The sequence below is a fragment of the Dreissena polymorpha genome, chromosome 1 (assembly GCF_020536995.1).
Source record: "Dreissena polymorpha isolate Duluth1 chromosome 1, UMN_Dpol_1.0, whole genome shotgun sequence".
Classification (NCBI taxonomy): Eukaryota; Metazoa; Mollusca; class Bivalvia; order Myida; family Dreissenidae; genus Dreissena; species Dreissena polymorpha.
In genome coordinates, this window is record NC_068355.1 from 156,529,026 (window position 1) to 156,540,931 (window position 11,906).

At 31.3% G+C, this 11,906-nt stretch overlaps 1 protein-coding gene across 1 annotated transcript; it reads left to right on the forward strand.

Moving 5' to 3' along the window:
• Nucleotides 1–2,029: 2,029 nt before the first annotated feature.
• Nucleotides 2,030–11,555, forward strand: LOC127867510 (zinc finger and SCAN domain-containing protein 26-like). The gene is made up of 3 exons (XM_052408709.1): nucleotides 2,030–2,101; nucleotides 10,661–10,776; nucleotides 11,035–11,555. Exons 2-3 carry the CDS (start codon nucleotides 10,663–10,665, stop codon nucleotides 11,194–11,196), a joined length of 276 nt encoding a protein of 91 aa, XP_052264669.1. The 5' UTR covers nucleotides 2,030–2,101; nucleotides 10,661–10,662; the 3' UTR covers nucleotides 11,197–11,555.
• The last annotated feature ends 351 nt before the right edge of the window (nucleotides 11,556–11,906 follow it).

Consider the following 11,906-nt stretch of genomic DNA (forward strand, 5'->3'; position numbering starts at 1 on the left):
ATTATTATTATTATTATTATTATTATTATTATTATTAAGGCCCATCCCTTCCCCTCCCGCTAATTAAAAAGAAAATACATACATATTTATACAAATTATTTGCACATTAATTCGACAAATAAATGTGATGCGCAGTTCGGTGAGAAAGTCATTTAATAATGATATTTTTACGGCTGACGACGAAAACAGGTTTTAATACCCCAAAGTAACTCAGTTTAAGACTTATGTGCATTAATGGTCGTAACAATAACTAAATTGATTGAATAATGATGAAGCGAAATCTTCTGAAGGTTAAAACAATTAAATTTCATTATCCGAATTCAATTATGGTATCATTTGCTTGCATATGAAATCCTTATTTTCTTTCAAACGGTGTGTTACAAATCCCTACGTTAATAGTTATCCCAAAGTTTATGGTCTTACATGATTAGCGGGTGCTCATAATCAGCTTGATCATTCACACAAACTGATTAAAATATGGTATTAAATCAAGCGTGGCGTGTATACCGATAATTTAACATAATTGAACGTTAATGTACGAACTATTAAAATGAAATATGTTATTTAACAGTAATATTCAATATGCTATGTTCACTTTCATCTGCTTCGATATATTTCATTTCCGCGGCTGCGATGTGATATCAATAGGAAAAATGGATCTCTTTAAAAAAAAATCTTATTTATTAAACAAAAAACTTTTATATGTAAAGTTACAATACGCATGCATATACATGCATGTGTTTAATGTGTCGTCTCAGATTTGCCTGTGCAGTCCGCACAGGCTAATCAAGGATGACACTTTCCGCTTTTATGATTTGTTTTCGTTTCGAGAAAGTTTCTTCTAAGCAAAAATCAAAATTAGGCGGAAAGTGTCGTCCCTGATTAGCCTGTGCAGACTGCAAGGCTTATCTGGGACAACACTTTACGCAAATGCATTAAACCCGCTTTTCACAAAACGCGACTCATATACTTGATGGAAGAAATTACTTGGAATACATCTTACCCGATGCTAAGATGGTAAGCATTAGTATAGCAATCTCTTTGTGAATACCAATTAGGGCATATATCGTAACATATTTTTTAGCTCACTGCAACGCACTGTATTATATGTGGAACAAGTTTGTATTGAATTACTTAGGCCCTATATCGTGACACTTTAAATTATGGCGTTGACAGAGAGTATTACTTTGCGATGTCTTATTGCTTTGGATATAAAACTCAACATGAATTCTTATTTTATCGATTATATAATAGTGAATGAAGTTCATGATGCTTACATACATAATCACGAAGATTCCATATACAATGGTATGTGATTTTTCAATTGTCGTTATATCGACTTAATTTGACCGTTGAGCAATTGTCCGTGAAGTATTTCACTGATACTCACAAAACGGCAGTTGCCGATAACACTTTCTAAACAATGTGCATTATTACCCAGAAAGTGTGTCTTAAAAGAACTGACAGCGACAAAATAACTACGATTATATCGTCTAATAAAAAGTGTACCTTTGTACGTTTTGTGGGTTTTAAAGAGTTTTAGATTACCACGATTTTCCGTATTGTAAGATTCATATATGAATACTTGAAAACTCAAGAAAACATTCGTATGGGCATACGTGTTACACATCGCCAGTCTTTTAGTTGATAGTAAGTGACAAATTTACACTTTTCCCAATATTAACACGCTATTTAATGAAACCATTGAGTATAAAAATAATTATAACACAATATAGATGACATTAATATCTGAACACTTTAACGGCTTCCAATTCAGAATTCCATTAACAATAAATCATATAATATCTGCTTTCAAGCTGGAGATGTGACTATTACTATTGCTCGACATTGTGATAAATGTAAATCAACAAGAAAACTCATAAGAAATGCAAGTGATGTAGTCTTATACGTTTTCATCCAAAAATTATTTTAAAAAATGTCGTTTTATGACACATTCATAGTGTTTAAGGGACTTTGCCACGCGCTCAAGACCTGTGGCTGCCACTACTGACAATGTGTACCCTAACACCCACGGTGCCTATACCACGTGACTTTTTAAGATCTGTGTGGGGAGTAAAATATCAACAAAAGCGCGACGAAGGTAAGATTTTTAAGGATAACTTTTTTAATATGTCACCATTTTTAATGGGATAAAGTGGAGAGCCCTGTAACAACCCGTTTGCAATAAACCCGTTTTGCAATAAATTTATTGCAAAACGGGTTGGAGTGTCTTATTGCAATTAGATTTTTTTACAACAACCCGTTTTGCAATAAACCCGTTTTGCAATAAACTTATTGCAAAACGGGTTGGAGTGTCTTATTAATTCAAATGGATTGGAAGAGTTACAAGGGAGTGGCAAGTGTTGTATTCAAAAAAAAATTGTTATAAAAATAGACAAAACTGTGAGCTAAGACTTAAAATGCATGGACGATGATGCATTTTGAGATTTAATACTTATTGTGTCATATTTTTTTGAAACGGTATAACGGAAGTTTTAAAGTCGTCTCTAACGTAAATATGATAAAACAAGGCTGAATGTTTATATAAAGTGATGTTCACCAATTTGGGAATTAAGTGAAGAATACCCAGAAGTGCATAATTTTATTGCAAAACGGGTTGCAGTGTTTTATTGCAATGTGCATTTTTTATAACCCGTTGTGCACTAAACTCTTTTTGCAATAAAATCATTACACATGCACTTATTGATTCAAATTGATTTGAAACGCTGAAAAGAAAGATTCCAATGTCGTATATATGGAGTTTGTATACATATAATAAGACAGATTTGTCAGATTCGACTTAAAATTTCATGAGTAAATGTGATAAACAAACACAGAATGTATATAAACAGTGATCTTAACACTTTCATGATTAAGCGAATTTAACCCAGAAATCCAATAATGTTATTGCAAAACGGATTGCAGTGCCTTATTGCGATGTAAATGAAGAAATAAAAGCCCGTTTTGCAATAAAGTCATTTTGCACTAATACATCACACATGTACTAATTGATTCCAAGTGATTTGACACTTTTCGAAGAAAGTCGCAAATGTTTTTTATAAGGATTTTTTTTAAAAATAAGACAGAGGTGTAAGATTCGACCAACAAATAAAAGGCTGTTAAAGTGATCATTTTCATGAGTAAATGTGATACAACAACACCGAATTGATGTAAAAAGTGATTTCAACCAATGCAATAATAAATTGAAGAAAACCGAGAAATGCAATAATTTTATTGCAAAACAGGATAGAGTGTCTTATTTAAAATTGAAATTTGTATAACAACCCGTTTTGCAATAAACCCGTTTTGCAATAAATTTATTGCAAAACGGGTTGGAGTGTCTTATTGCAATTTGATTTTTTACAACAACCCGTTTTGCAATAAACCCGTTTTACAATAAAGTTATCACTCTTGGATAAATGAATTCAAATGGGTTGGAAGAGTTAAAAGGGAGTTTGACGTGTTGTATTTAAATACAATTGTTATAAAAAATAGACAAGAATGTGAGTGTAGACTTAAAATGCATGGAATGTGATGCATTTCGAGATTTAATACGATAAAACAACACAGAATGTGTATCGAAAGTGATTTCAAACAATTTAGTACTAAAGTTAAGATAACGCAAAATGCAATAATTTATGGAAAAACGTGTTGAACTGTCTTATTGCAATGTGAATTTTGTGTAACAACCCGTTTCGCAATAAAATAATCAACTATTTACTAATTGTTTCGTATTGATTTGAAACGGTATAAAGGAATTTTTAAATGTCGTCTTCAACGTAAATATGATAAAACAAGGCTGAATGTTATTATGAAGTGATGTTCACCAATTTGGGAAGTAAGTGAAGAATACAAAGAAGTGCATAATTTTATTGCAAAACGGGTTGCAGTGTTTTATTGCAATGTGCTTTTTTATAACAACCCGTTGTGCACTAAACTCTTTTTGCATAAACTCAAACACACATGAACTTATTGATTCAAATTGATTTGAAACGCTGAAAAGAAAGATTCAAATGTCGTATATATAAAGTTTGTATACATATAATAAGAGAGAGGTGTAAGATTCGACAAAAAATTAACAGACATTGAAAGTGACAAATTTCATGAGTAAATGTGATAAACAAACACAGAAAGCATATAAACAGTGATCTTAACACTTTCATAATTAAGCGAGTTTAACCCAGAATTCCAATAATGTTATTGCAAAACGGATTGCAGTGTTTTATTGCGATGTAAAAAAAGAAATAAAAGCCCATTTCACAATAAACTCATTTTGCGCTAATGCATCACACATGTAATAATTGAATCCAATTGATTGGACACTTCGAAGAAAGTTTCAAAGTTGTTTATAAGGATTTTTTTAAAAATAAGACAGAGGTGTAAGATTCGACCAACAAATATAAGGCAGTTAAAGTGATCAATTTGATGAGTAAATGTGATACAACAACACCGAATTGTTGTAGAAAGTGATTTCAACCAATGCAATACTTAATTGAAGAAAACCGAGACATGCAATAATTTTATTGTAAAACGGGTTAGAGTGTCTTATTGCAATTTGAAATTTTCATAACAACCCGTTTTGCAATTAACCCGTTTTGCAATAAATTTATTGCAAAACGGGTTGGAGTGTCTTATTGCAATTTGATTTTTTTTACAACAACCCGTTTTGCAATAAACGCGTTTTGCAATTAAGATATCACTCTTGTATAAATTAATGCCAATGGATTGGAAGAGTTAAAAGGGAGTTTCAAGTGTTTTATTTAAATAAAATTGTTATACAAAATAGACAAAAATGTGAGTGTAGACTTAAAATGCATGGAAGGTGATGCATTTCGAGATTTAATACAATAAAACAACACAGACTGTGTATCGAAAGAGATTTCAAACAATTTAGAACTAAAGTTCAGATAACGCAAAATGCAATAATTTATGGAAAAACGTGTTGAACTATGTTATTGCAATGTAAAAAAAAAATAAATGCCCGTTTCACTATAAACTCATTTTGCACTAATACATCACACATGTACTAATTGATTCCAATTGATTGGACACTTTTCGAAGAAAGTCTCAATGTTCTTTATAAGGATTTTTTTCAAAATAAGACAGAGGTGTAAGATTCGACCAACAAATAAAAGGCAGTTAAAGTGATCAATTTCATGAGTAAATGTGATACAACAAAACCGAATTGGTGTAGAAAGTGATTTCAACCAATGCAATACTTAATTAAAGAAAACCGTGAAATGCAATAATTTTTTTGCAAAACGGGTTAAAGTGTCTTATCGCAATTTGATATTTTCATAACAACCCGTTTTGCAATAAACCCGATTTTAAAATGTTTTATTGCAAAACGGGTTGGAGTGTCTTATTGCAATTTGACATTTTCAACAATCCGACGTGCAATAAACCCGTATTGCAATAAAATTATCGCAAATTTATTTGCAATAATTTTATTGCAAAACGGGTTAGAGTGTTTTATTGCAATTTGATATTTGTATAACAACCCGTTTTGCAATAAACCCGATTAGCAATAATTTTATTGCAAAATGGGTGAGAGTGTCTTTTTGCAATTTGAAATTTGCATAACAACCCGCTTTGGAATAAACCCGTTTTGCAATAAAATAATTACAAATGTATTAATTTATTCAAATGGATTGGATACATTACCAAGGAAATTTGAAATCTCGTATTGAAATAATAGTATTTCCAAATATAGACAAAACTGTTAATTTCTACTAAAAATTAAAAAGCATTGAAGGCGATGCATTTCGAGATTTAGTACGATAAAACAACGCATAATGTATATAGAAAGTGATATCAACCATTTTGCAGCTTAAGTCAAGATTGTATGTAACAAACCGTTTTGCAAAAAAAAAAGACATATATACTAATTGTTTCATATTAATTTGAAACGGTAAAATGGAAATTTCAAATGTCGTCTCTAATGTTCATATGATAAAACAAGGCTGAATGTATAAATGAAGTGATGTTCAGCAATTTGGGAATTAAGTGAAGAATACCCAGGAGTGCATATTTTTCTTGCAAAACGGGTTGGAGTGTCTTATTGCAATTTTTTTTTACAACAACCCGCTTTGCAATAAACCCGTTTTGCAATTAAATCATCGTACTTTTGTTTGCAATAATTTTATTGCAAAGCGGGTTAGAGTGTCTTATTGCAATTTGATATTTTTATAACAACCCGTTTTGCAATAAAACCCGATTTGCAATGATTTTATTGCAAAACGGGTTGGACTGTCTTATTGCAATTTGAAAATTTCCTAAAAACCCGCTTTGCAATAAATCCGTTTTGCAATAAAATAACTACACGTGTATTAATTTATTCAAATGGATTGGAAACATTAACAAGGAAATTTGAAATCTCGTATTGAATAATAGTATTTCCGAATATAGACAAAACTGTTAATTTCTACTAAAAATTAAAAAGCATTGAAGGCGATGCATTTCGAGATTTAGTACGATAAAACAACACATAATGTACATAGAGCGTGATATCAACCGATTTGGAGCTGAAGTCATCATTGTGTGTAACAAACCGTTTCGCAATACAATTATCACATATATAAGTTAATTGTTTCAATTTGATTTGAAACGGTATAAAGGAAGTTTCAAATGTCGTCTAGAAGGAAAATATGATAAAGCAACAAATGATGTATGTATGAAGTGGTTTTCACCTATTTGGAAATAAAGTTAAGAAACCCCAGAAGTGCACAATTTTATTGCAAAACGGGTTAGAGTGTCTTATTGCAATTTGTAAATTTTAATATTAACCCGTTTTGGAATAAACCCGTAAAATATTAATAATATTTTTAATAAAATTATATTCGATATTTTACATGACGGTCCCAGTCCTCTAAGCCGAGCGGAACTGTCTTTCTATTAGGATCGGAGTTAGTTTTCGTGTGTTGCATGAAATTAAAATGATCCGTAAAACAAATGTGTATGTGTGCCTTTGTGTCGTATGTACGAATCTGCACTAAAACTAAATTTAGAATCACATCGTACAGCGAATCATTTATAGCGTCAAAACGTAGTGCGGTTTATATTCGAATGCATTCTTTTATGTATGTTGATGCTGCCATTAACAAATATAAGTGTAAATGAATTGAAAACACCAAAAATAAACAACGGTTGCGATAGACTGCTATAAACATAGCATTTACTGTTAGATGTGCATAATAAATTACTTTAATGTTGAGTTACTCATACACACGTTTAGGCTGTCTTGGTTTTCTGTTTAAAGCCTGCCAACCACGTCAAGGTCGAAAACCATTGGCAGGTTGTTTTTTTTTGTATTTTTTTAATTTTTTTTTTTTTTTTTTAAAGTGGAACAAAACACCAAATCATATATGTTATCGATTAGCTTTTTTCTTTTATGGAGACAACGACATTCAGTATTTTTTTAATTCTCCTACTTGCTTCTTTCTGACATGTATATACGACATTTGAATCTTTCTTCTCAGCATTTCAAATCAACTTGAATCAATAAGTTTATGTGTGACTGTGTTTATGCAAAAAGAGTTTAGTGCACAACGGGTTGTTATAAAAAAAAGCACATTGCAATAAAGCACTGCAACCCGTTTTGCAATAAAATTATGCACTTCTTTGTATTCTTCACTTTCTTCCCAAATTGGTGAACATCACTTCATATAAATATTCAGCCTTGTTTTATCATACTTACGTTAGAGACGACATTTAAAACTTCCTTTATACCGTTTCAAATCAATATGAAACAATTAGTATATATGTGATGATTTTATTGCGAAACAGGGTTGTTACACACAATTCATATTGCAATAAGACATTTCAACGCGTTTTTCCATAAAGTATTGCATTTTGTGTTATCTAAACTTTAACACTAAATTGTTTGAAATCACTTTCGATACACATTTTGTGTTGTTTTATCGTATTAAATCTCGAAATGCATCACATTCCATGCATTTTAAGTCTACACTCACATTTTTTTCTTTTTTGTAAAACAATTTTATTTTAATAAAATACTTGAAACTCCCTTTTAACTCTTCCAATCCATTGGAATTAATTTATACAAGAGTGATAACTTTATTGCAAAACGGGTTTATTGCAAAACGGGTTGTTGTAAAAAAAGCAAATTGCAATAAGAAACTCCAACCCGTTTTGCAATAAAATTATTTCAAAACGGGTTTATTGCAAAACGGGTTGTTATAAAAATTTCAAATTGCAATAAGACACTCCAACCCGTTTTGCAAAAAAAATATTGCATTTCTCGGTTTTCTTCAATTAAGTATTGCATTGGTTTAAATCACTTTCTACAACAATTCAGTGTTGTTATATCACATTTACTCATGAAATTGATCACTTTAACTGCCTTTTATTTGCTGGTCGAATCTTACACCTCTGTCTTATTTTGAAACAAAATCCTTATAAAACAACATAGAGACTTTCTTCGAAAAGTGTCAAATCAACTGTAATCAAATTAGTACATGTGTGATGTATTAGTGCAAAATGAGTTTATTTTGAAACGGGCTTTTATTTATTTTTTAAATTGCAATAAGACATTTCAACATGTTTTTCCATAAATTATTGCATTTTGGGTTATCTTAACTTTAGTAATAAATTGTTTGAAATCACTTCCGATACACTTTCTGTGTTGTTTTATCGTAATAAATCTCGAAATGCATCACCTTCCATGCATTTTTTGTCTAAACTCACATTTTTGTCTATTTTTTAAAACAATTTTATTTAAAGAAAACACATCAAACTCCCTTTTAACTCTTCCAATCCAATAGAATTAATTTATACAAGAGTGAAGATTTTATTGCAAAAAAGGTATATTGCAAAACGGGTTGTTGCAAAAAAAATCAAATTGCAATAAGACACTCCAACCCGTTTTGCAATAAATTTATTGTAAAACGGGTTTATTGCAAAACTGGTTGTTATGAAAATTTCAAATTGCAATAAGACACTCCAACCCGTTTTGCAAAAAAATTATTGCATTTCTCGGTTTTCTTCAATTAAGTATTTCATTGGTTGAAATCACTTTCTACAACAACTCAGTGTTGTTGTATCACATTTACTCATGCAATTGATCACTTTAACTGCCTATTATTTGTTAGTCGAATCTTACACCTCTGTCTTATTTTGAAACAAAATCCTTATAAACAGCATTGAGACTTTCTTTGAAAAGTGTCTAATCAATTGGAATCAATAAGTACATGTGTGATGTATTAGTGCAAAATGAGTTTACTGTGAAACGGGCTTTTATTTCTTTTTTTACATCGCAATAAGACACTGCAACCCGTTTTGCAATAACATTATTGGATTTCTGGGTTTAATTCGCTTAATCATGAAAGTGTTAAGATCACTGTTTATATACATTCTGTGTTTGTTTATCACATTTACTCATGGAATTGGTCACTTTCAATGTCTGTTAATTTTAGGTCGATTCTGACACCTCTGTCTTATTATATGTATACAAACTTCATATATACGACAATTGAATCTTTCTTTTCAGCGTTTCAAATAAATTTGAATCAATAAGTGCATGTGTAATGATTTTATTGCAAAAAGAGTTTAGTGCACAACGGGTTGTAATAAAAATGCAAATTGCAATAAAACACTGCAACCCGTTTTGCAATAAAATTATGCACTTCTGGGTATTCTTCACTTAATTCCCAAATTGGTGAACATCACTTTATATAAACATTCAGCCTTGTTTTATCATATTTACGTTAGAGACGACTTTAAAACTTCCGTTATACCGTTTCAAATCAATATGACACAATAAGTATTAAATCTCGAAATACATCATCTTCCATGCATTTTAAGTCTTAGCGCACAGTTTTGTCTATTTTTATAACAGTTTTATTTAAATACGACACTTGCAACTCCCTTTTAACTCTTCCAATCCATTTGAATTAAGAAGACACTCCAACCCGTTTTGCAATACATTTATTGCAAAACGGGTTTATTGCCAAACGGGTTGTTACAGAGCCCGCTCATTCATGAGAGTTTTCTATAGGTATCATGATTTTATAAAACAAATAAGTATTTTTTCAGTAAAGTGCAACCGCGCGTTTGAACGGTTAGAAAAGGGTAGGATCAGTGTGGGGACATTATTTTTTTTACACAAAAACATCACCTCTGGTGAAATTAAGAAATAAATTTTATTGGCGGAGCTTACACTATATCATTTTGCATCCATTTTCAGGTTTCTGTTATTTATTTACGAAACAAAATTCAAGAAAACTATTCTTACAGTAATATGATCTGTGTGGTATACGTTTTTCAACGGATCTGTGTGGTATACTGTTTTTAAGTTCTATTTAGTTGTTTAAAAAAATACTTGTCAACAATGTATTTTTAACGGGATTTTTAAATGCGCTAGCATGTAAAACACATAATGGCAATACACTACGCTTGCACCGCTTGTTGAACTAATACATAATTATGATTTACAGGCATGCTGTACAATCCCCATTATAATATTAAAATCTTACGCTGGAGCATCTTAAATCGATGACAAGTCCATGCTTAGTTTGCTTACCTTAAATAAGTGTACACTTTATGTTATTGTATCAAATTCCATTTTTATTTTGGCGCCAAACACTACTGTCAGGTGAAGTAATGTATCGTATATTATTTTTGATATTATATTTGCTTTAAGGTATGGCTCAATGCTCCGAATGCGGAAAAATGTCGAAGACCAGAGCTGGATTATTGCGCCACATTAGGGGACACGCTAACTCTGGAAACTATAACTGCTGTGGGAAAGCATTTCAGGTAAGATTAAATACCTTAAAAATAGTTACATTTTTATACAGTTATGCTAACCAGATGAACGGATTTTCTTGAAACAACACAAATATACAATATATCTCATCTCTCAGGTTATCATATATTTTGAAATAACTCAATAATCGTCAAATCGTTTGTAATTTAAAACTAACGAACGCGTGCCCTCAGATACTAGCATTTTTTTTAATAGCGTGTTTACGCATTGAAATGTCACGTGAATAAAATATGTTGTTTTTTTCTCAGGATGCCTACAATCTTAGAAGGCTTCAACGAACAAAGGACCCCAATGTCACGTGTGTTTACAGTGCGGCAGAAGCTTTGCGGACAAGTACCTACTCGTGGCTAGAGAGAAAAGTGCAAAAAAGAGGGATTGGTGATATGTTACCAGTGTGGGTTGGCAGTTAGGTGTGAGAATGACCTCAGAGAGCACGTCAATACCCACATGCATGACAAGTGTTACAGTAGTGAGGAGTGTTTCAAAACGTACAAACGCAAAACAAACCTTTCTCGATACGTGAGGACTTTACATAAATCCGTGAATACTGATTAAAAATCATAATGGTTTACAGTTTGTCTGTGTAACTACATTATCGTTTTACGTTATTTTATTCGTTGTTTTACTTTTACTTTACTTTTCAAAATGATTCTAAAGTTATCCGAATTTGATTAATTTTTAGGTTTCGTTTAGTTCGTTTGTGTGTTTGAAATCATTCTCAAATAATTGTGCAATAATTTGGATTTACGTTATTCATCAATATATCGCATCTGTGATTTGTATTATCGAATCTGTGATTCTTTTTTAATTATAACTTGATTAAAGTTTTGCGATGTTTTTTCGTTGGTTTCAATTTTAAATACCGCTGTCACGAGCTAGTTCGATAATCATAAGCAGCCAGAGTTCCTAATACTAGGGTTTTACACGATTGCTTTACATAATTAACTGCCTGCTTATAATTACTCTAGGCCGTGGTAATTGACAGTAAACAATGTATGCAATGTGGTTGTGTATACAATACAATACTCCTTAATTCGAAATACGTGTTGACATTCTTCAGAGCTGCATCCATCCACAACACAGAATCGTACATATATAATCATACAATATAATATTTATT

Coding starts and splice junctions, on each gene's coding strand:
- LOC127867510 (XM_052408709.1), top strand. CDS start 10,663: ATGGCTCAATGCTCCGAATGCGGAAAAATGTCGAAGACCAGAGCTGGA. Junction 10,777..11,034: donor GCTGTGGGAAAGCATTTCAG/GTAAGATTAAAT, acceptor TTTTTTTCTCAG/GATGCCTACAATCTTAGAAG.